This window comes from Camellia sinensis, chromosome 3, assembly GCF_055761805.1.
Source record: "Camellia sinensis isolate YWXY chromosome 3, ASM5576180v1, whole genome shotgun sequence".
Taxonomy (NCBI): Eukaryota; Viridiplantae; Streptophyta; class Magnoliopsida; order Ericales; family Theaceae; genus Camellia; species Camellia sinensis.
Window position 1 is genome coordinate 149125359 of NC_138963.1, and position 22117 is coordinate 149147475.

The 22117-nt window shown below is 39.4% G+C and overlaps 1 protein-coding gene across 1 annotated transcript; it reads left to right on the plus strand.

Moving 5' to 3' along the window:
- Positions 1 to 3276: 3276 nt before the first annotated feature.
- Positions 3277 to 19855, plus strand: SWI3C (SWITCH/sucrose nonfermenting 3C). The gene is made up of 9 exons (XM_028251191.2): positions 3277 to 3489; positions 3610 to 4143; positions 4479 to 5014; positions 6689 to 7052; positions 7149 to 7222; positions 16240 to 16349; positions 16921 to 16994; positions 17065 to 17246; positions 18940 to 19855. Exons 1-9 carry the CDS (start codon positions 3471 to 3473, stop codon positions 19399 to 19401), a joined length of 2355 nt encoding a protein of 784 aa, XP_028106992.2. The 5' UTR covers positions 3277 to 3470; the 3' UTR covers positions 19402 to 19855.
- Positions 19856 to 22117: the final 2262 nt, after the last annotated feature.

Below are 22117 nucleotides of genomic sequence, written 5' to 3' on the forward strand. Positions count from 1 at the left end.
TCGCTGACTTTGACTGCCTGAATGGCGGGGTTGGGTGCGCTCACTGTGGTCTCCCACTCCAGCTACACCCTTCCTTTTAACATGCCGTTTCAGCTCCTCCATCTCCGCCGCCATTCGCCGGATGACGGCGTCTTGGTCCCTTAACTTGTGTTCCAGACGTCTGGCATGTGATTCTCTCCGCCACCGATGATCGTCTGGACTCCGTGAATGACCATAACTTCTTCCGTGCTTATCCCGCGCATCTCTTGAATGTCCTCCTGGAGAAGTCTCCAGGTCCGCCATCGGAGGAACGATGGTGGGATGCCCTTCTCTCCGTCTGCTCGACTTCGGGGTAACTCCGTCGACGGCGGACAGCGGAATCTCTTCGTTATTTGCCATGGACGGTGATCAAACGAGCCTGGAAGACAAGGTTTTGTCTGCAAAATTCTCACAGACGGTGCCAATTGTACGGGGAGCAAATATTCAGGCAAGCCCGCACTCCTTTCTTCCAAGCTCCGTTTCTATCCGATCACCTACATGCACAATCAGCAGTGAGCTACCCGGCAGTGTGCGGCCGGAAAACCCCTCCGACGATCAAGTTATCACACACCTGAGGATAGAGAGAGAGAGTGAGGAGAGAGTCGAGTGTAAGTATTTCTCTTACCAAATGTTCGTGTCCCCAGCATGGGGGACGCAGACTTGCTTATATACCTTCTACGCCCCAAATCCACTCCTAGTGATCTCTCGACACGTGGTTCTGTTATCCCATCTGTCAGCACAAATCTTGCTGAACATCACCTAACCCGACTGCCAGCCCACTGCATTGGGAGCTCGGCAGCCGGGCTGTAGCATCTCGGATGTCAACGGGTATGCTGCGTTTCATGCCCAGGTGCCCCAACAACCGAGCTTCTTTCCAGCCATGCTCAACTGCATTCCGGTGAAGCCAAGCTTGAGATTGGTCATACCGGTCAACCAAAGTCCTTTCTGTCGAGCTTCAGGCATGAGCCTTCACGCCGAGCTATGGATGCGTGCTTTACAACCTTGCAACGCATAAACCGTGGAACCCTTACTTGACTGGCCTCTGTACCGACAAGGTGAAGTAGCCCGGTTCCACATGCCATTGCCATTGCCGAGCAAAAAATCACTTCTGTGTGGACCCGGGATGCCACGGCCCAAATTTGTTCGGCCCACAATTTGCCTGGTATTACCGTGGCCCAATCTAGACCATATTTTTCCCTCTCAGAGCCTTTCCTTAAATTACTATAGATAGCCCTTGGGCCCATACACTAGATGACTATCTGGTTATCTGGATGGTTGTCTCCTAGACAATCTCTTCTATACTAATTAATCGATTAACCGGACATTTTCCCGATCGTCCTCTTAGTTGATCGATAGTTTAATGAAAATTTAAAGTTGCGTTTAATGGAGTTTTCTAAATATGATTTGAGAATAGAGTTATATTTGAATTTGTGAGTTTTAGAATTATGATTTAAGTGTGAAAAATTTGTTGGGTGAATGAGTTTTGAAAAGAGTTTTCAATTGAGTGGAGAATTTTTGATGTGACATATGATATTTGATACAAAAACTTACAACTCATAACCAAACATATAGCTCAAAATTTTATTCAAAACTCATAATTTTTTTTTAAAAAAAAATTCAGAAAATATTTTTTTATTGAATACATAAAAATTAACATGGGTCAATTGGAAAAAAAAAAAAAAAAAATTTGCACTGTTTCGATCAACCGGCCGGACGACGTGTGGGATGTCCAGTGGGACGACTGGTTAGCTCAAATTTTCCCGCCTTGGCCAGAATTTTCAAAAGTGAGTGTAGAATTTATTTTTGAAAGTTGTAAACAAACACAACGTTGAAAACAAAAGGTAGAACTAAAGTTTGGAAGCTCTACCGAACAGAGCCTAAGGCTGTGTTTGGTTATGTGTTCCAAACACATTTCCACCCATTAATTTTAGTGTGGTGTTTGTTTTGAGCTTTCAAATTATAATTGCACATCCACTTTTGAAAACTCATTTCTAGGTAGGAAAATTTGGCTAACCCGGTCGTCCTCCCGGACATCCAGGCTGTTGACCTTGAATAGTATTCGATTTTTTTTTTTTGGCACTTGTTATTTTTATATTGTAAATAAAAAATATTTTAAAATATTTTTTTTATTTTTATATGAGTTTTGAATAGAATTTTGGGTTGTGTGTTTGGTTATGTATTGTAAGTTTTTGAATCAAATAACTTTTCTAATTTCAAAAACTTAAAACTCAATTCAAAACTCTTTTCAAAACTCATAACCAAACAAAATTTTCATACTTAAATCATAATTTCAAAATTCACAAATTCAAAATACAACTTTATTCTTAAATCATAATTAAAAAACTCTATGAAACGCTACTTTAAGGGGTGGTTTGAGATAATCTAAATAAATATATTTTTTGACTTTTTATGAAATATGAATTAGATTTGATTTGAAGTGATATAATAAAGAAATAATATGACTTAAATAAGATGATATGACTTAAATAAGATAGTGACTTTTTAACTTTTTTACAAATAAAATTTTCGGTTACAACACTCAGGCTATGCTTGGTTGTGTTTCCAAACAATGAATCTACACCCACATTCAAATATAATGTTTGAAAGGAGTTCTCAAATCACGTTTCCAAAACTCTGCAAAAAACTCTGTCTCAGGCGCGATTTTCAATTTTTTTTCCAAATTTGGCCTAACCGGTTGTCCCACCGGATCCGATTGACTGGAACAGTGCAATTTTTTTTTCAATTGACATATGTTAATTTTTATATATTCGAAAAAAATATTTTTCGAATTTTTAATTTTTTTATGTGTTTTAATAGAATTTTAAGTTGCATATTTGGTTATGAGTTGTAAGTTTTTTTATCAAATATCATATATCATATCAAAAATTTCACACTCAATTCAAAACTCTTTTTAAAATTCTTTCACCAAACAAAATTTTCACACTCAAATCATAATTTTAAAACTTACAAACTCAAAATACAACTTATACTCTCAAATTATATTTAGCCTCCGTTAGAAAAGTGAGTTGACTTTTTGACTTTTTAAGCCTAGGCTCAAAGCTTGATTTGAGAATGACTTTTTAATTTTTTGACTTTTTTAACTTTTCTTGTGAGAGAAAAGTATAATAATTATGAGTTAAATATGATATTTTGTCTATTATAATTCAAATAATCTATTCTATCTTTTATAACTTAAAAAATTAAAAAAATTTAAGTGAACTCTTCCCAAACGACACGTTACAAATCTCTGCAAAAGGCAGCTTTAAATTTTTATTCAAATTTTAATCGAAAGAAAAGAGTATGTCAGGGAAGTTTCTTCCCAAATATCTCTCTCTCACAATCAAACCACACCACCACCAATCGCAGACCCCACAAATCTCTCCTTAAACCCCTCTCTCTCTCTCTCTCTCTCTCACTACATCTCTATTTCTCCCCTACGTTTCTCAACGACAATGCCAGCTTCTTCCTCAGGTAAACCAATCCTAACTCTTCACTGTCTCCCTCTCTAATTCACACACTCTATCTCTCTTTTTTCTTCTTTACAATTTTCAAATTGAATCCCTAAAACTTGCCCTATATATTCTTCAACAGAGACTCGTACGAGGTGGAGGAAGAAGCGAAAGAGAGAGCCCCAAATCGGCCGACGATCCAAGCCCCAAGACGACGACATCGACGACGATGAAGAAGACGATGACGAACTCGAACAACAACAACAACCCGAATTCGACGAAGACCAACAAAATCCCCAATCGGGTCCCGATCCACCTCCAATATCCCGCGAGAGCGAGGTCTTATCGGACGGCGGTGTTCGAATCTCCGACTTCCCACCGGTGATCAAGCACACAGTCAATCGGCCCCACTCTTCGGTGCTCGCAATTGTAGCCCTAGAGAGGGCGATTCAGTGCGGCGAGGGTAAGAACCTTCAGAACGGCGTCGTATTGGAGAACATATCACATGGGCAGCTCCAGGCACTGTCTGCCGTGCCGGCGGCCGGTGATCAGGAGAGGGCGGATGGGTCTTCTTCCACCCCAGCGTATGTTATCACACCTCCTCCCATTATGGAAGGTCGTGGGGTTGTGAAGCGTTTTGGTGGTAATCGAGTTCATGTTGTGCCAATGCACGCAGGTGCCCATTTTCGCTCTCCATTGCTCTCTGTTCCTATCTCGCTTTTTTCATGCCCTAACATGTTCTGCTTAGGTTGAGCTCTTCTTATAGATTATTTATGTATGCATTTGTGGTCAATAATTTGCTTGATTTTTTCTTTTATGTTTATTGCTTTGTGAGTTTGTAAATTTTTTGGGTTTTTGATTTAGAATTTTGCCTTGGCACATTGCTCTTAATCAATGTATATGCTAATATTTATGGAATTTTGGTATGCCATTGCATTGCACTTCAATTTTGCTATATATGGGTCTTGCTCTAATTTTGCTCATTTGGTTTTGAGCTTCTTTTGAGGGCAGACTGGTTCTCGCCTAGTACAGTGCATAGATTGGAGAGACAAGTAGTACCGCATTTTTTCTCTGGGAAGTCAGCTGACCATATGCCTGAAAAATACATGGAATGTCGGAATTCGATTGTTGCCAAGTATATGGAAAACCCAGAGACGAGATTATCTGTTGATGATTGCCAAGGACTGGTTGCTGGTGTTGATATTGATGATTTAACTCGAATTTTTAGGTTTCTTGATAACTGGGGAATCATTAACTACTGTGCGGCTTCTCCCAGACATGATCACCGGATTGATGGCTCGTATCTGGGGGAGGATTCAACTGGTGAGGTTCAGGTGCCATCTGCTGCTTTGAAGTCCATCAATAGCTTAATTCAGTTTGACAAGCCTAAATGCAGTCTCAAGGCAGCAGATGTTTATCCATCATTGTCATGTCATGATGTTGAGGAGTCTGATTTAGACAGCAGAATCCGAGAGCGATTATCAGAAAACCGATGCAATTGTTGTTCCCGGAGCCTACCCTTTGTCTACTATCAGTCGCAGAAGGAGGTGAAGGACATACTATTCTCTGCCAGTTTATTTTATTTGTCTCCTTTTATATTGAAGCCAATATTCTTTGTTGTGTTTGTTACCACCACTACCTCACACAAGCTACTTGATTAGATATCTAGGTTTGCTAAGTATACATTAATCTGAAACTTTAAAATAAGTTAAATAAATCTTATACTGGGCAAAGATATGCTATAATATTTGCTGGCTAGATTATGGGGAATGATAAATTAATCTTAGTGATTATCATTGGGCACATTGAGTCTTCGGGTGAGATTAAATGTCTCCCTCACACTTTGGTCTGCATTTGAGGTTAGAAATGCATAATTTTGAATGGGACTCATTAAATATATGAAGGGACCAACAATGCTGATGGTATGCTATAAGTTTTATGATCTCATGAAATGTCATTGTTCCAAATAATTTGTATTATTTGTGTTGATGATACATTGTTACATGGACTTGGGGTATGTGTGTCACATTTAGGTATATGTGTAACTTCTAAGTGCCGAATTCATCTAATTCTAATGTCAAATACAACTAGACTGATAATGATACGGCGGATGTGGGATGAAGAATTATTAAATGTTAGAATCTTTATAAGGTCTTTTAAGAATCTGACTCAGAAGAAACAATTGTTTTACTATTGAAAGAGAACTACAATAGAAAACTTCATTAATCAATTTGTCCAATTGTCTGTACAAAGATTCATTATACAGAATTTTATCTCCTAAAACCAAAGGTTTTGCTAAACTAATTAATACTCAACTACTAAACAAAACTCACAACCAAACAACCTGACAAACCTGGACATTAGATGAATATGAATGATAGAAATACCATAATGATTACCAAAACAGGCAAATATGAATTTCTCATTAGAACTGTTTTCTTTAATGAAACCCTTCTAAAAAGTCCCTTATTAGGCAATACCAATGGTGGGGCTTACATGGCTTATTGAATAATTTACATCCTTTTCGAAGCTTAGACTGTAAGGTGTTGTTCACCATCATAGCTGCACACGTCTATTAATCTTTGTGCGTGTGTGCATCAAATGAACTTAATTCATTTTCGTCTATCCTCATCTTCAATTAGCTTAGGTGCACTAATTTTGATAGTCTTGGGTCAGTATGCCATTGAGAAGCGAAAGGCTCCAAAGAGTCGTTCCATTTCTTCATTTGTACTTCATTAATAGATTGTGGTTAGTATACACTGATGCTTTCATAACTTGGAGTGGAAAAGGTGGAATCTTTGTGGCTTCATAGTGGTTACTGCTTCAAAATTTGATATTTTTGTACTTACACATGACAAACCTATGGGTGTGAATGCATGTTTGTATGTATGTTACATAAATATTGAGATTAATGCTCATTCTTTAAAGATGCTCTGGAGCTAAGGTCATTTCGAAGTTTTTCTTTTGTCTTTTTTATATATTTATTCATTTATTATAAATCTATTCAACCTCATGGTCCCCATAATTTGTATTTTTGATTTGCTGAGAATATTCTCATTTAAGTGTTGGCGATTAGAACTTGATTTATTGTCTAAAACCCTGTTAGGAAGGAGGGGTTGGGAGGTGGGGTTAGTTTGGATTATCATCTTAAATTTGAAGTCTGAATGTTTTTACACTTTCTTTGGTTTACTTCTGTGGCTGATCGTTCTCCTCGTCTATAGGTTGATGTACTGCTATGCTTGGATTGCTTCCATGATGGAAGATTTGTTATTGGTCATTCAAGCATAGACTTTTTAAGGGTTGATGCTACAAAAGAGTATGATGATCTGGATGGGGAAAGTTGGACTAATCAGGAAACACTACTACTGCTTGAAGCAATGGAAATCTACAATGAAAACTGGAATGAAATAGCTGAACATGTCGGTACCAAGTCAAAAGCACAGTGCATCCTTCATTTTATTCGTCTTCCAATGGAGGATGGCCCACTGGAAAACATCGCAGTTCCAAGCGTGTCCCTCTCCTCAAATTTGTCAAACAGAGATGATTTTGGAAGACCACATTCAAGTTCAAATGGAGATTCAGCAGGTGTAATTACTAATTATGCACTTATTGTTTGTTATTCTACATGACATTGATGTGATTGTAACATTTTGTATTTTCGCTTTTCATTTATTCTGCTAGGATCCTGTCTTGAAGACCCTGATTCTGGGCATAGGCTTCCTTTTGCAAATTTTGCTAATCCAGTTATGGCCTTGGTAGGTGGATTTTTAAATTCTATGCTTTACATGGTTATTGCATCAAAATGTTCAGTCATAGCATATGATGTATTGATCTGCTTGTGTTTTTATCTGATGCGGTTTCATGTACCTTGATCGCTGTTTATCATTTGAAACCTTGGTAAATGGTTTCTACATCATCTCATCATCATTATTAACATTATTATTGGTATTCTAAATTTTGTCAATAGGTATGCTATATAGTGATTGGGATCCTATTTCTCTCTATATGTGCATTTTGTTAATCTTTGTCATTTAGTATATTGGAGGGGAATGTGCAATTTGCATGTATTCATACCTTTTTACATATATACATTGTTTCCTTTTATGAATTCCTTTATTCCCACTCTCTGAGTTGTCCACTTGTTCACCTAGTAGAATTTCTCTCACTGTAGTGGCAGAATTTTAGAAAACAGCTAACCAAGAGAGACCGGACAAACAAATAGAAGTTCCTGCTTAATTAGTAGTCAGAATTTTTTTTACATTTTTTTAATAATTTTTTTGTTTCTTCTTTTGATGAACTTTTTCAATGATGGGAAATTTTTGTATGCCATATATATAGTATAGTGTGATATAAGGTTTATGAAGCTCAATGTCATGTTTGAAGGTTCTTGGCATGATTCCATGTAACGTTAGACCTTAAGATTCTAGAGTATTTCATCATAGTTCTTTTTGTCAACTAAAGCTTGTTGTAAACAAATGACACACGCTATGAGAATGAGCTATCCTTTTAAATTTTCAGTCAGTGCTGATCTTTGAGATAAGTCTATTGTCATTGAGAATTCACGTGTCCTCTCTTCCACGCTCCTCACTTTAGTTACTCTTCCATTGCACACGTCCTCAGTCACATTGAGACATATAACTGATTCTCCATATTTTTTTGTGATACCCTCCACGTTTGTCTCTCTGAATGCTAACAAATGTTGATTCAAGTCAATGCATGCCATGTGGAGATGTATGCTCATGTAAAACTTTAGCTTCTTTACCAATTAAGTGTCAAGAAATGACGCAAGTAAAATTAAAATCTTTAGCTTCTTTACCATGCAACTGTCATCAGTTGGTTGGATAATTTTGATGCCGATCAAACGAAGCATGGAAGCTTTTTGAAATGAAAAAATGATCTATGATATCATGTTACTCTGTTGGGAAAGAGGCAACTTTTCTAATGGCACCCCCGGATTTTTTTTTTTTTTGGGGGATAAATAATGTGTTTTATTGAAAAAGCATCAAGATGATGCAAGAAATACAAAACAACCAAGAGATAGAAAGAAAGCTCGCCTAACCAATTACATCATCCAAAAAATCTAAGAAAGAAAAAAGACCCGGCTCAACTTTACACTCCAACCAACTATACATGGTAACTAAGAACTGATCCTCCAACCAAGCCCACCGAATGCTCAATTTCTTGGAAAATTATCTTGTTTCGTTCTAGCCAAACCAACCACATCAAACAGAAAGGCACCAAGGTCCACACCCGCCGCCGACCCCGCCCAACCTGAGCCCCCCTCCAACTCCACAACATATCCACCACCCCTTTTGGCTGCACTCACGAAATCCCAAAAAGAGAACAAGCCAGCCCCCAAAGGCGAGAAGTAATAGAACAATGGAGGAATAAATGGTCAACTGACTCTGCATCAACACAACACATGCAACAACGGTTAACTAACACATGCCCTCGACGAACTAGATTATCAATGGTAAGATTACGACCTAAAGCAGCCATCCATAAAAAGAAGACCACCTTCGAAGGCATTCGAGGTTCTCCTGAAATTGCTTTTACACCTCGAGAAGTGAGAAATTCAGTAACTCCGCACCCAAATACTCCTCCAAGGAAATGCATCTCCCACTACCCCCACCAAACTCCGATAAAAGGACCGAACAGAGAACTGACCTTTAGCTCCCTCCACACTCCAAACCAACAAATCTTCTCCCTTACCCGATAGACCTAACCCATATAGGAAACTGAACAACTCCCCCAACTGATCCGCTTCCCAATCCTGAACTTCACGTCGAAGCTGAATATCCCAAACCACCACCGCTCCACCCCCCAGATAAGAAGCAATCGTAGCCTCGCGGTCCCGTGCAATGCTAAAGATCAAAGGGAAGTGCACCTCCAACACCATCTTCCTACACCACCTATCCTTCCAGAATTGAACAGTCTCCCCAGTCCCCACACGGAAATGCATCCTCTCCAAAAACTCCCTTTTCCCCAAGTAAATACCTTTTCACAAGCCCTTCCCATGAGCCCCCATCACCTCCTCCGATCGCCAATCCCCCTCAACGACCCCAAACTTAGAAGCCACCACCTTACGCCATAAATGATCCCGCTCTCCAGCAAACCACCACAACTACTTCCCTAACAATGCTTGATTAAACTACACCAAACTCCTCACCCCCAAACCATCCACCTCCTTAGGAAGGCAAATCCGCCCCCACTCAACCAAGTGATATCTAAAATCCTCTCCCCCACCTCCCCATAGAAAGTCACTCTGAAGTTTTTGTAGATGCACAGTCACAGATGTGAGAATTACATGCAAGGACATAAAGTAAGTCGGAATGTTGCTCAACACACTCTTAATCAAAACCAACCGTCCCCCTTTTGATAAGTATTGCCGCTTCCATCCGGCCAAACAACGTTGTACCTATTCCACCAGTTCATCCCTATACCCCTGTCGCCTTGAAGGTAGTACCCAACGGCAATCCCAAGTAAGTCACTGGTAAAGTTGCTACCTTATAGCCTAAAACCGCCGCTACCTCAGGCATTCGCTGAACTTCCCTCACCAGGATCAACCCCGACTTGCTTAAATTAATCTGCAAGCCCGAAACAGCCTCACAACAAATTAGAATACAACGAAGGAACCCCACTTGCTCCATATCCGCATCACAAAAAACCAAAGCATCATCAGCATACAGTAAATGAGACAACCCAATTGGTGTCCCAGTTGGAGACCCCACACTAAAACCCGCCACCAAACCTTCAAGCACAACCTTAAACAATAGACGACTAAAAGCCTCCATAACTAGGATGAACAACGGGGGATATAAAGGATCCCCCTACCGAAGACCTCGAAAAGTCGGAAAGAAACCAATCGGTGAACCATTCACCAAAACAGACATCCGCACCATGAATACACAGAACTTTATCCACTTACACCATGTGGCCCCAAAACCCATCCAACACATAAGATAAAGTAGGAAATCCCAATTGACATTATCATAAGCCTTCTCAATATCAAATTTACAGACCAGACCAGGTTGCCCTCCCTGAGTCGGGAATCAACACACTCATTAGCGACTAAAACCGCATTCAAAATCTGCCGCCCCCTTACACAAGCATTCTGGGATTCAGACACCACGCCCTGCAACTCACCCTGAAGTCTGTTTGCCAACACTTTCGCCAACAACTTATACACACTCCCAAGCAAACTAATAGGCCTGAAATCCCTCACATCCTTAGCCCCTCCTTTCTTCGGAATCAAAGCTAGGAAGGTCGCATTAAGGCTCCTCTCGAATTGCCCAGTGGTGAAAAAGGCCTCAAACATTGCCATCACATCCGCTTTGACCACCTCCCAACAATGCTAGAAGAAAGCCAAAGTGAAACCATATGGACCCGGAGCCTTGTCACCACTCATCATCTTCAAAGCCCCACACACCTCCTCTGTGAAGGCCAGCTCCAAACCCTCCCTATTCCTTTCATGAAGAATATCAAACAGCACCCCGTCCAACCCCGGCCTCCATGCCTCATCTTGTTCCCGAAAAAGCCGCTGATAAAAACCCACAATACCGTCCCGAATCGTGTCATCCGTAGATAAATCTCTTCCATCCACCCGCATACGTACAACCTGATTAGCCTTTCTATGACCATTTGCTATCCTGTGGAAAAATTTGGTATTTCGGTCCCCATCCTTCAACCATAAGCAACGGGATTTCTGTCGGAAAGAAATTTCTTCCATATGAGCCAAACGAACATAATCCTGCTGTGTCGCCTCCCTTCTAGCCACATCCACCCTGAGAAGCCCACTAGACATTTCTTGCGCATCTAAGGACTGCAGAATGTCCACCACTTCTGCTTTTTGAACTTCCACCTAACCAAAAGTCTCCTTATTCCACAGTTTCAAACCCCTTTTGAGCATTTTTAATTTCTGAGCCAACGTGCAACTGGGTGTGCCACTAACTGAATAGCTACTCCACCACTGACGGGCCCTTTCTAAAAAGCCCTCCTATTGCAGCCACATATTCTCGAATCGAAAAGGCATTGGCCCACTGTGAAACCCTCCACTATCAAGCAAAATAGGCCAATGATCTGACACTGGACGGGTAAGCGACTTTGAATGACCTCTGAAAAGTGCTCCTCCCAACCACTAGTAACTAGAAATCTATCAATCCGGGACATCTGGTGGCCATTAGACCAAGTGAAACTCCCCCCATGAAGAGGCAAATCAACCAAATTCAACTTATCAATAAATGCACAGAAAGCCCGCATGGACCCATTCGCCCTACTACTCCCTAACTTCTTTGTCGGCCATCGAACCATGTTCAAATCCCCCCCACACCACGGCTCCAACCATCGATACGCAACATCCCCCAACTCCCCCAAAAAAGCACTCCTCTCTGAACTTCGAACCAGCCCATACAACCCAGAAAACACCCACCTGAAATTATCTTCCACACATTGGAACAAACACCCGAAAAACCTCCTACCTTCTCATCCTCCTTCACCACCACTCTATTATCCCAACAGAGAAGAACCTCTCTTGTCGTACCCACAGCTGGTAAGTATGTTCACTCCACAAACCGACCACCTCAGACCTCTCTCACCACATCTCCACCCAAGACCTCCATTTTTGTTTCCTGCAAACATACCACATCCGCTTTCGCACTACGAAGCAGTGAGCTGACTGCTAGGCGTTTGTCCTTCTCATTCAAGCCACGCACATTCCATGATAACACTTTTAACTTCATTTCAATAACAGAGGACCTCCTTGCTCTCTCCTTGGGCCCCGTCCACTCATCTCCCCTTCATGGTCATAGTTAACAGAACACTTCAAATTTCTGAACTCCCGTAACCTCTACGTTGCACCACTCTGGAAGAGCCACCCTCCTGTGATGAAGCTCCTTGCTACTATGAGGTTTCCACTGCTGTGAATAAACTCATAGCCTCAGTCTCATGGCCTTCAAAAGATACATCGAGCAAACGACTGACCTCGCTGATCCTATTGAGCACCCACTCCGAAAGAGTGTCCTCCGAAGGAGCCTCTAACCCATTCAAATCAACCTGACGCTCGACTTAACTTTGGGGCTGATCGGAAGAGGCCTCATCGTAAATGGCGGGAGTCGAGATGTCAATAGGATGTACCACAAGAGGCAGCTCCCTCCCAACCCAATTTGTCGCGGCATTCATTGCATCGTCATTTACCCAGTGCTGGCGTATATCCGCATTTGTATCAAAAGACTGGCTGGATGCTGTATCGTCTGTCGAAACATCGCGCAATCCACCCTGCTCCTCGTCGCGACCAGTGACAGACGTCGGCAGTGTAACCTTCTTCCCTTCTGCTGTAGATCTTGGAGTCGAAATCCGACCCGTCTGACTTGGATCCAAAACGCGACACAAATTGTTAAAGACCTGGGCCACTGGGTAGTGAACCCAGAATGGCCTTTAGCTCGTTTCACATAATGGGCCAACTTCTCCAAGCCTAACCCCTAGGCCCCAACCTCAATTTGGCCCACCCCATTATTACGTTGCAATAGGTTGATATCCGCTTCCTTGGGTCCTTGAAAAGATGGGCCACTAACTTTGTTAATATTTCTCCTACCCCGGCCCAAATCAGGGCCATCCTAAAATTGTGCCTTTAAGTGTAGGGCCCACTACCCAGTCCTTTTTGGTTGCCAGGCCTTCCTTGGGCCAACCCAACGTTGGGAAATCTACGGCTGCATCTTCATCTTTCCCAAATCACGGCGACCATCACGCAGAGTAGATCGTACCAAATTCCGATGTTCCATAACCAACTCACGACAATCACGCTGCTCCTGCAGGCCACAAGGCTCCACCCCCGGTCCATCCTCCGACCAAATAGGCAACGAGTATCTCCAATCACCCCAACGAATGGTGATTCGCGCCGGAGCACCCCTAGCTGTTCCACAAACTTTGAGTCGAACACAACCCAGAGGTCCCTCCATCGCTGTTGCAACATCAACCTCCAGGAAACCCCCACAATGATCACCAATTGCACGATACACCTGCTCTCCACGAAGATGTAGTGGAAGTCCCAGCACCTGCACCCAAAAACTCTGTCTCAGTGATTGATGATTTCCCCTGGCACACAACGCCTCTGGTGGCCACCAGTCAAGACTCAGACATCGACCTTCGACCATCCATTTGCCTCCCAAAATTCTGATAGCTTCTACCTTAGATGGAAAAGCAAACAACACGTACTGTCCTCCGATGACCTTCACCTGCACACCTCCACTAACCTTCCACAATGGTTAACCCACGCCGATAGGCAAGATACCCCTATCCCCTTCTCCCCCAATTCTCCCACACGCCCCACCAGACACGAATTCAAAGAGGATACCCACTCGGCACCAGACTCCTGTCTCACCACCACATCCTCCCCCCCAACCCCGGGCACAACCATCGCCTTCCCAATCGGCCATGACTTACCTCTTCCCCCTCAAAAGTCCTGGCCTTTTATGACCCAGCCATTCCCTATCGAAAATCCATCCAAAACAAGAGCAGCACCCTCCCATCCATCCCCAAACGATGATTGTGGAAGGAACATCTCAGTACGAAGATCACCCATATGAACCACAATCTAAACAGCCGCCCTCACCTCCTTTGGATGAAGCCAACACGCCACTCTTCGCCGACCCCCAGAGACCTGACCCAAAAACACCCCAATAGTGTTCATCTTGGATGCCTTCCTCATTTGATCCGCAACCCATTTGATCTTTGCACCGAACAACTCAATCGCTCGCCGAACCCCTTGACCACGTTCAACAATATCTACATGACGTCGACCTATCGCATCCGCCAGCCCCTCCTTAAACTCATAAGACCGATCACCCAAAAAAATCAATCTCCGACGAAGCTTGTCCGACTCCGCCGAAAACATCACAGATTTTTTGAGATTGGAGGTATATATATATATATCAACATAGATGATTACCTCACTCGGACTGTCAGGCTACAACTATTTTTCCTAAAAGATCAGTTATTTGGTTGAGGAGATCATGTCAGTTTGGTTCCCAGGATTAGTGAGCCGGATCACAGATACGGCACCCCAGGATTTTTGATAATATACCAACACTGTAAATGCTATGATTTGGGTGACACGACTTTAAATTTTTAATGTGATTACATTTATTTTAAAAAGAAGTTAAATGTGATTGCATGTTTGCGATCAAATTTCCTTGTTCATGAGTTGATATATTTTGAGCTAAGGTTTGCTCAACCTCAGCTTGTTACTTATTTAAAAATGGATGTATTAAGTAAAAATCAATTAAAGTGTTTGATAGCCACAATTCGTATCACTTAAAATGTAGGCCAAAAGTTAAAATTTTTTCAAGTAGCAAGTTCTTACTTAATGCTTATTGAATTCATAACTACTTAAGCATAAGTATCGACGTGCACCGTTATGACCTTACTGCAATTGTTATCACCACCACTACTACACCCCCACCACTGCTTATTTCTGCCACCACTACCATGGCTATTGCCACTTCCATCACCCGTTCACCACCACTACTACACCCCAACCATTGCCAATTGCTGCCACCACTACCATGGCTGTTGCCACTGCCACCATCCATTCACCACCTCCACCCCTACCACCACCTTCATTGCCATCATCACCACATGTACCACTATCATTTCACTACCACCACCCTGTTGTTGTTGTTGGCACTACCGACACCTCTTCACCACCATTACCACAACCCTCCACCTCCACCTCCACCTCCACCATTGCCATCATTGCTATAGCCACCACCACCACTCTATCTACTACACCACTCCACTATCACCACAACCACTATCCCTTAGCATCCACGGCCATTACCATTGGTGCTATAGCCACCTCCACCTCCACCTCCATTTCCACCACCACCACAATTATCCCTCAACATCCACCACCATTGTCATTGGCGCCCTAGCCACCTCCACCTCCACCTCACCACCGCTATAATATAAAAACTGGAAGAGAAAATTTGAAAATAATATATTTCAAATTTTATCTTGTACACCAGACAATTTGTTTTAGTTCATCACTTTTATCAAACAAAATTTCAGCTTGAAAAGATCAGCATTCAGTTTTTAGTACTGAATTTTCAGTTTTATCAACCACCTTAGATGAGATTTCAATTAAATTTGTTTTGAATGAATGAGAGCCTCTTAGCATGCTGAGCCCAAATTATTCATGAAGGGCTGTATTAATTTGCTTGGTGCAAAAGTAGTTTAAATTTTGTTATGAATCTATAATCTCATGTCTTAATCTTTCATTAACATCTGCTCGCCAAAATTTTCATCTTATGAATCATGTGTATATTCCAGTTTTGATGTGTTCTGGCTGGAATCCATTGAAGTGTTGAAACACTGAGCGTGAGAGTGATGTTTTCTTTTTCTTGGTTTTTTCAATCTTATTTTTGTTAGTGTTCTGGATATATGTTCTTTATTCTTTTACTCAATTTGACCCTGTTTAGATCTAAACTGTTGGAACCAAGGCCTTTGGCCTAGTGGTTGTGTAGTACCATTTTGTGGTGTGAGATTGTGGGTTCAACTCCAACGGAGAGGAGTTTGATATTCTTTGTGGTGTCTATTTCTCCCCCATTATGCACGTTTATATAGTTTATTTCTTCTGAAATTTTCTTGTGGTGGTTGTTAGGCTTGGTCACTGTTGGCTTTCTAGCTATTTCAGTTTGATGTAATGCTTTTCATATTTGTAATTAATCTCCTACCAATTGAGCCCCCCCAAAATCTAACTGTTCGAATATTCCACTAGGTTGCCTTTCTGGCCTCAGCTGTGGGCCCTAGAATTGCTGCAGCATGTGCCCATGTGTCCTTGGCAGTACTATCTGAGGATTCGCAAACAGCATCTGGGCATGGTAATAGGTGAGTGTCTCTTCACTTATTTCCTGTGCAGCATTGATAGATAATACTCCATTTCAGCTTTTCTGCGTCATCGTAATGGGCCTGTTTGGTGCAGCTTATTGTTTTAAGGTAAAAATTGTAAATAAGAAAGCAGAAGCCAAAACCATCCTCCCTCAACTTCTAGATAATCATCTTTTTTTCATCTATTTCTATCTAATAAGCTATAAGCAGAAACTTAAAAAAGGCTATAAGCAGCTCAGATAAGCTGCTCCAAATAGCCCCCAATGTCCTCAGCAATTAAGCATATAAATAAAAGATTTACAAAAAAGGCATATGTTTACACCTGCACTTTTCTTGCATTTTTACTCGCTGTTGTTTTGCAAATCCTTAAGCTTTCATTCAAGAGTGTTTTGTGCTTCTAGTTTCTGTGAGAAATTTTTTAAAATGATTTGGAAGTATAGAGGAACATTTAATTTCTATAGCTCATTAGAAACTTTGTCAAAGCTTTAGATTGGAAATGCGGTATTTATGTGATGTGTGTAGTTTCAGAACTTGAAAAGAAACTTAAAAGCTTCTTGTTTGACCTATGAAGGATGAATATGGAGAGTACGCGCAATAGTGAAGGCAGTTCTCATGGAGAAAATACAAACTCAAGTCAACAAAAAGGTAGAACGCTAATTTTGCTTGTTGATCTAATTTATCTTCCCTAACGGTTCGTGTAAATTAAAATTTTCAGAAGATAACTTGGAAGTACATGGTCAATGGAATCAGAATGGTGAGGCTGCTCCATTAACTGCTGAAAAGGTGAGATCTGCTGCCAAAGCTGGTCTTGCTGCTGCTGCAACAAAAGCAAAACTGTTTGCAGATCATGAAGAGCGTGAAATTCAAAGGCTATCTGCTAATATTATAAATCATCAGGTATATTTGTTGGGATGCTCTTATTTTGTGAAAGCTTTAATGATTCATTACCTTATGCTCTTCCTAATTCTAGTGTTTTCAATGAATAGTCAATTCTTCTGATTAAATTGCATGGGCATTGCTTTAGGCTTCAATGTAAGCTAGTTTTTCGTAATTTCTACAATTATATCCTTGGTGTATATCAAATTATTGTATTTGGTTGCAACTTTTTTCTTCTTCCTTGGTTTTCCTTGTTTGTCCAGGTATATTAGTGTTAAGCTACCAATTTTCCCAAAAGCCTAAGCTATTAGTAAATGAGTCCAACAATGTATATTATGCTATCTAACATCCCTCCCTCACATGCGACCCCGTCTTTCATGTGGAGACACAAATAGAGAACCAAATAGAAGAAGAAGCAAACAACCAAACAAAGAAAAAGAAACCAAACGGGAAAAGAATATGAAATACCAGCGGAGAGACTTGAACCCCAGATTGCTCTCTCAACCTGAGCCCTGATGTTAAGTTACTAATTTTCTCAAAAACTTAAGCTATTAGAAAATGTGCCCAACAATGTATATTAAGCTATCTAACAATTAGAACTTTGAATTCTGACCAATAAAATGGTTGCCGTTTTGGTTGGGCTTTAGGTACATGATGTACATTGAAGTTGCCAAAGTAGATGTAGGACTTATTGGGTTGTAGAAAGGAAAGAATGGCCTGTCTGTCACCTTTTATGCCTTTCTTTTTTTCATTTCATCACTCTTCACTTCAACATGGCGAAGGGCATTTTTTTTTTCCCTTTTCAAAAAGCAATTTTAGTTTAGCAGGTGATTATTGATGATTTTATGATTAAATTTAAATTAGTTATTCTTTCAGGTTTAACCTACCACTTTCAGGATTAACCAACAAAAAATGAAATTAGAGTTTCTTTTACTGGTATTCAGATATATTCCTACGTTTGTGGTTTGCTGGTTGTAGTAAGGTTAATGTAATGTAAGATGTGGTTTGCTTGTTGGCATTATTACCTGATGATCGATTGAGACATTGGACCTGAAGTCTTGTGGGTAGGACATTCTGTCTATAGAATCAGTTATGGTTGGTAAGTTGTCTTTCAGATGCTGATAAGACTGCTGATGATGCACCGTTTCAAAAATAAAAAAAATATAAAATAAAATAAAAGGAGAAAGAAAGAAAGATAAAGACTGATGATAACATATCCAATTTCAGTTCGAATTACTGCATACTAGTTTGCTTTTAGTTGTTCGTGTTAGGATGAAGTAGGTTCTGTTAGATTTTACCAGATAATTTGCTGATGTTATTAGTCACTCCAATAAAATTCTTATATAGATGGTGTAAATCCTTTTTGAGCTTTTGTGTGTTGTTTTTTCTCAGGGAATGTGAGCTTGGCTTATAGGGTATGCTAATAGATTGTCACCACTATTCATGTTCTATTGTTCTGGTTCATTATGGTGATATTTTTATCTCAGTTCTGCATAATTTATCAACTAACGAAGTTAGGAGGTGAATGTGGATAAAAAAAAAACCTCTTTCATTCAGAGTTCATTGGGTTCTGCCAGCTTTACTGCCCAAAATTTATGGCATGTTACACTGTTCAAAATATTCTCTTGATTGGGCTGGAAACAAAATCTTAATTAGGCGTTAAATAACCCTGTGTGACCATTTTTCTGCTGCAACTTTTGTTTCTCTGTTACAGTTGAAGAGATTAGAGCTCAAGCTGAAGCAATTTGCAGAGGTGGAAACCATGTTAATGAAAGAATGTGAACAAGTGGAAAGGGCGAGGCAGAGGATTGCTGCTGAGCGGACCCGCATGACATCGGCTCAGTTTGGACCTGCTGCAGTGACTTCATCTACAAGCCTACCAGGCATCGTCGGTCCTTCCATGGTTAATAACACTGCCAATAACAGACAACCTGTCATCGCAGGTACGTCCTCACAGCCATTTATTTCTGGGTATGGGAATAACCAACCCATCCATCCCCAATTCATGGCTCGACAGCAAATGTATGGACTTGGGCCCCGACTGCCACTCTCGGCTTTACACCCATCCTCATCAGCGGCTCCTAATGCTATGTTCAATGCTGCAACAAATGCTCAGCCCACTCTCAATCATTCGATGCTGAGGCCTGTATCGGGGACTAGCTCTGGTTTAGGTTGAAAATTAGGTAAAAGCAATTCAGTATTGGATGTCTCTGGTTTTATTAAGTCTTCTCTCTCCTTTTCCATGTTAAAGAAGGGAGTAAGATGGGGTGATACGGAAATAGCCGTGAACTAGTCTGTGTCACATTCTCAAGTTTTAATTTGGAAGGAGTCACTTGGAGCGGTAGGGATTGGATCTATTGCGAAACGAACCAATTTTTCAGAGGCACAGTTAATTGGTTGGTTCATGTAGCACTTAATTGTTATTTGTATTTTTATTGTTAGTCTTCACATTCAATTGTAAAGATGAAGAAATTGATCAGGATGCTAATTTTTTTTTTTGTGAGTAGGTAAGATGCTAAAATTATTGCTAGGTGTTGTACAGATAATGCAAGGAATTAGGGCAATTAAGGCTGATTTGATGATTTTAGTGTTCAGTTTACTTCATAATATAGAAGTTCTCTCTCCAAAAATTAATTGTTCCTAGCCTAGGATGCTAGTAGATTGGTGGATGAATGGTTCTTCAATTAACTTTGTCTAAAAGGTCTGAAGTTGAATATCAAATTCATTTATATCTTGTCTAATATAGATCATTGGTCTTATTCTAATAATAACATTAGGGTCTTTCAATTTTAAACTAGGATTACGTTGTTATAGTTTTAATGGATTTTTATTAAAATTTTCTTTTAGAATTTTATAAATCCAATGTGATTTATCATTAATTTTGATGATGGGAGTTAAATCACTGCGCGGAATGAGTGCAAATTCTTTATCACAAATATATTTATATTGTTCTAATAAGAGAATATGAATTAAGACATTGTTTATGCTTAATGAAATGATTTTTTCTTGCATTTGCATTAGAAGGTATTTATATGTAAAATTATTTTCAAGAAGGAAATCTTCATTCATGTAAGGGAAATATAGAATTTTTGGTATAATGAACTTGCTATTATCTAACCAAGTAATATTTTTAGCCTTGAATTGTATGATAATATGGTTCCTATCAATTCCAATAATTAAAATTGGATGTTTCATTAATGTTCATTTTTCTTTTGCTATGTCATTCCATTTACATGAGCTGATTGTAACTCCTGTATTTTTGAGGACACTGGGTTTATAACCTGCAAAATTAAATATTTTCAATACATGTATCTTCTTTTTCCTTGGCTAGGAGAAAAAATAATATCATTATTTTTTTTGTTTGAAAATGATACATATATGCAGATTTAATATGTTAAGATTCTCTTATTGTTCTTGGAAAAATAAGAATCTGAACATTTGTTGAAACAACAGATTCTTGAATAGAATTATTACTTGATTTATCAATGCTTAATTTTGAAAATGATTTGTTAGGAATTTTTTTTTCACAAATACAGAAGTTGATTTTTTAATTTTTAGAATTGTATTTTGAATATATAATTTTTTTTTCCTGACGATTGTATTTGCAGTTGGGCAGGATTTTTTATTTTAGAAGATTCTCCTTGTTCCATTAGGTCATGGATTAACCATTGTCGATGGACTTCTAAATCACTCCAATTCATTAGACGCGGTTGGATTACCGTGTCAAATGGTCTAGGTTCAAAGATTTTAACAATTTTATTATTGTTTGATCTTGTTTTTGTTTCAGGAAATTTGGTCAATTCGTGAATTGTTTTCCAACGAATAGTCAAATCATGGGAATTCAATTTTATTCTTAATCCTTGTGTTTTAATTCTTATTTTAACTGTGTCCTCAAGATTAGGATCATTTATGGAAATAAAGAAATTTGGTCTAATATTAAACCAAACTACTCTATTAACCAAATTAGATTGAATTCTTCCGATAATTGCTTTCATTGGGTCGGAAAATATTTTATCAAAGATTACTGTCAAAATAGGAGTATCTATCATTTGACGGAATAAGGCTGTTATGGTTACCTGTATTAATCCAATATAAATATATTGAATCTAGGGATATATATATATTTTTTTTTATCTTGTAACATTTTTCTGTTCAAAAAAAGAAATATCAATATTTTCTTCTTTTGACCATTTTGCTTGAGTGTTGCCACTGTATTATTCAAACACTCTTGCTGAAAAGAAATTGAATTTTGAAAGTTTGTAAATTTTTGGCATAGCAATTTCTTGCATTTTTTCGAATTTTGCTAATTCTTCTTTGATAAAAGTTTTTTTTTCTCCGATTACATCTCCAAATCGAATTGTTTGTAATTCTTCTTGAGATATACTATCTCCTTCTTGAGATATTTATTGACTATCTATATTAGTCATCATAAAGATTAGTTCTTCATCTGAACTTTTTTTATTCCTAGAAATTTCGTATAAGATTTTTACTTCATCATAAATTTCTTCACCTTACATTATTTCAAAATCTTGTTGTTCAAGAACTTTGATAATTTTCTTTGCACTTTTTCCCCTTTTTGAGCATTCGGGTGCATAGTGACCTTTTTCGTTACAAATGCAACATTTACAAATTTCCTTTTTTGAAATACTTGCTGGTTTGTTTTTTCGAATATACTTTTTCTTTTTTGAATTTTTTTTTTCTTTTTCCAAGGTTTCCATTTATATTTTCTGCGTTTTTTGAAAAATCATTTTCGCTTGAGAAATTTATTACAACTAATTTTTCAATTTTCTTCTAAAATTTTATCATAACATTTTTGATTATATTGTGAGTTGAAAATTTAATTTTTTATTTGTTTTTTCGCCTTTGCTTCTAGATATCGATCTGCAATCAGT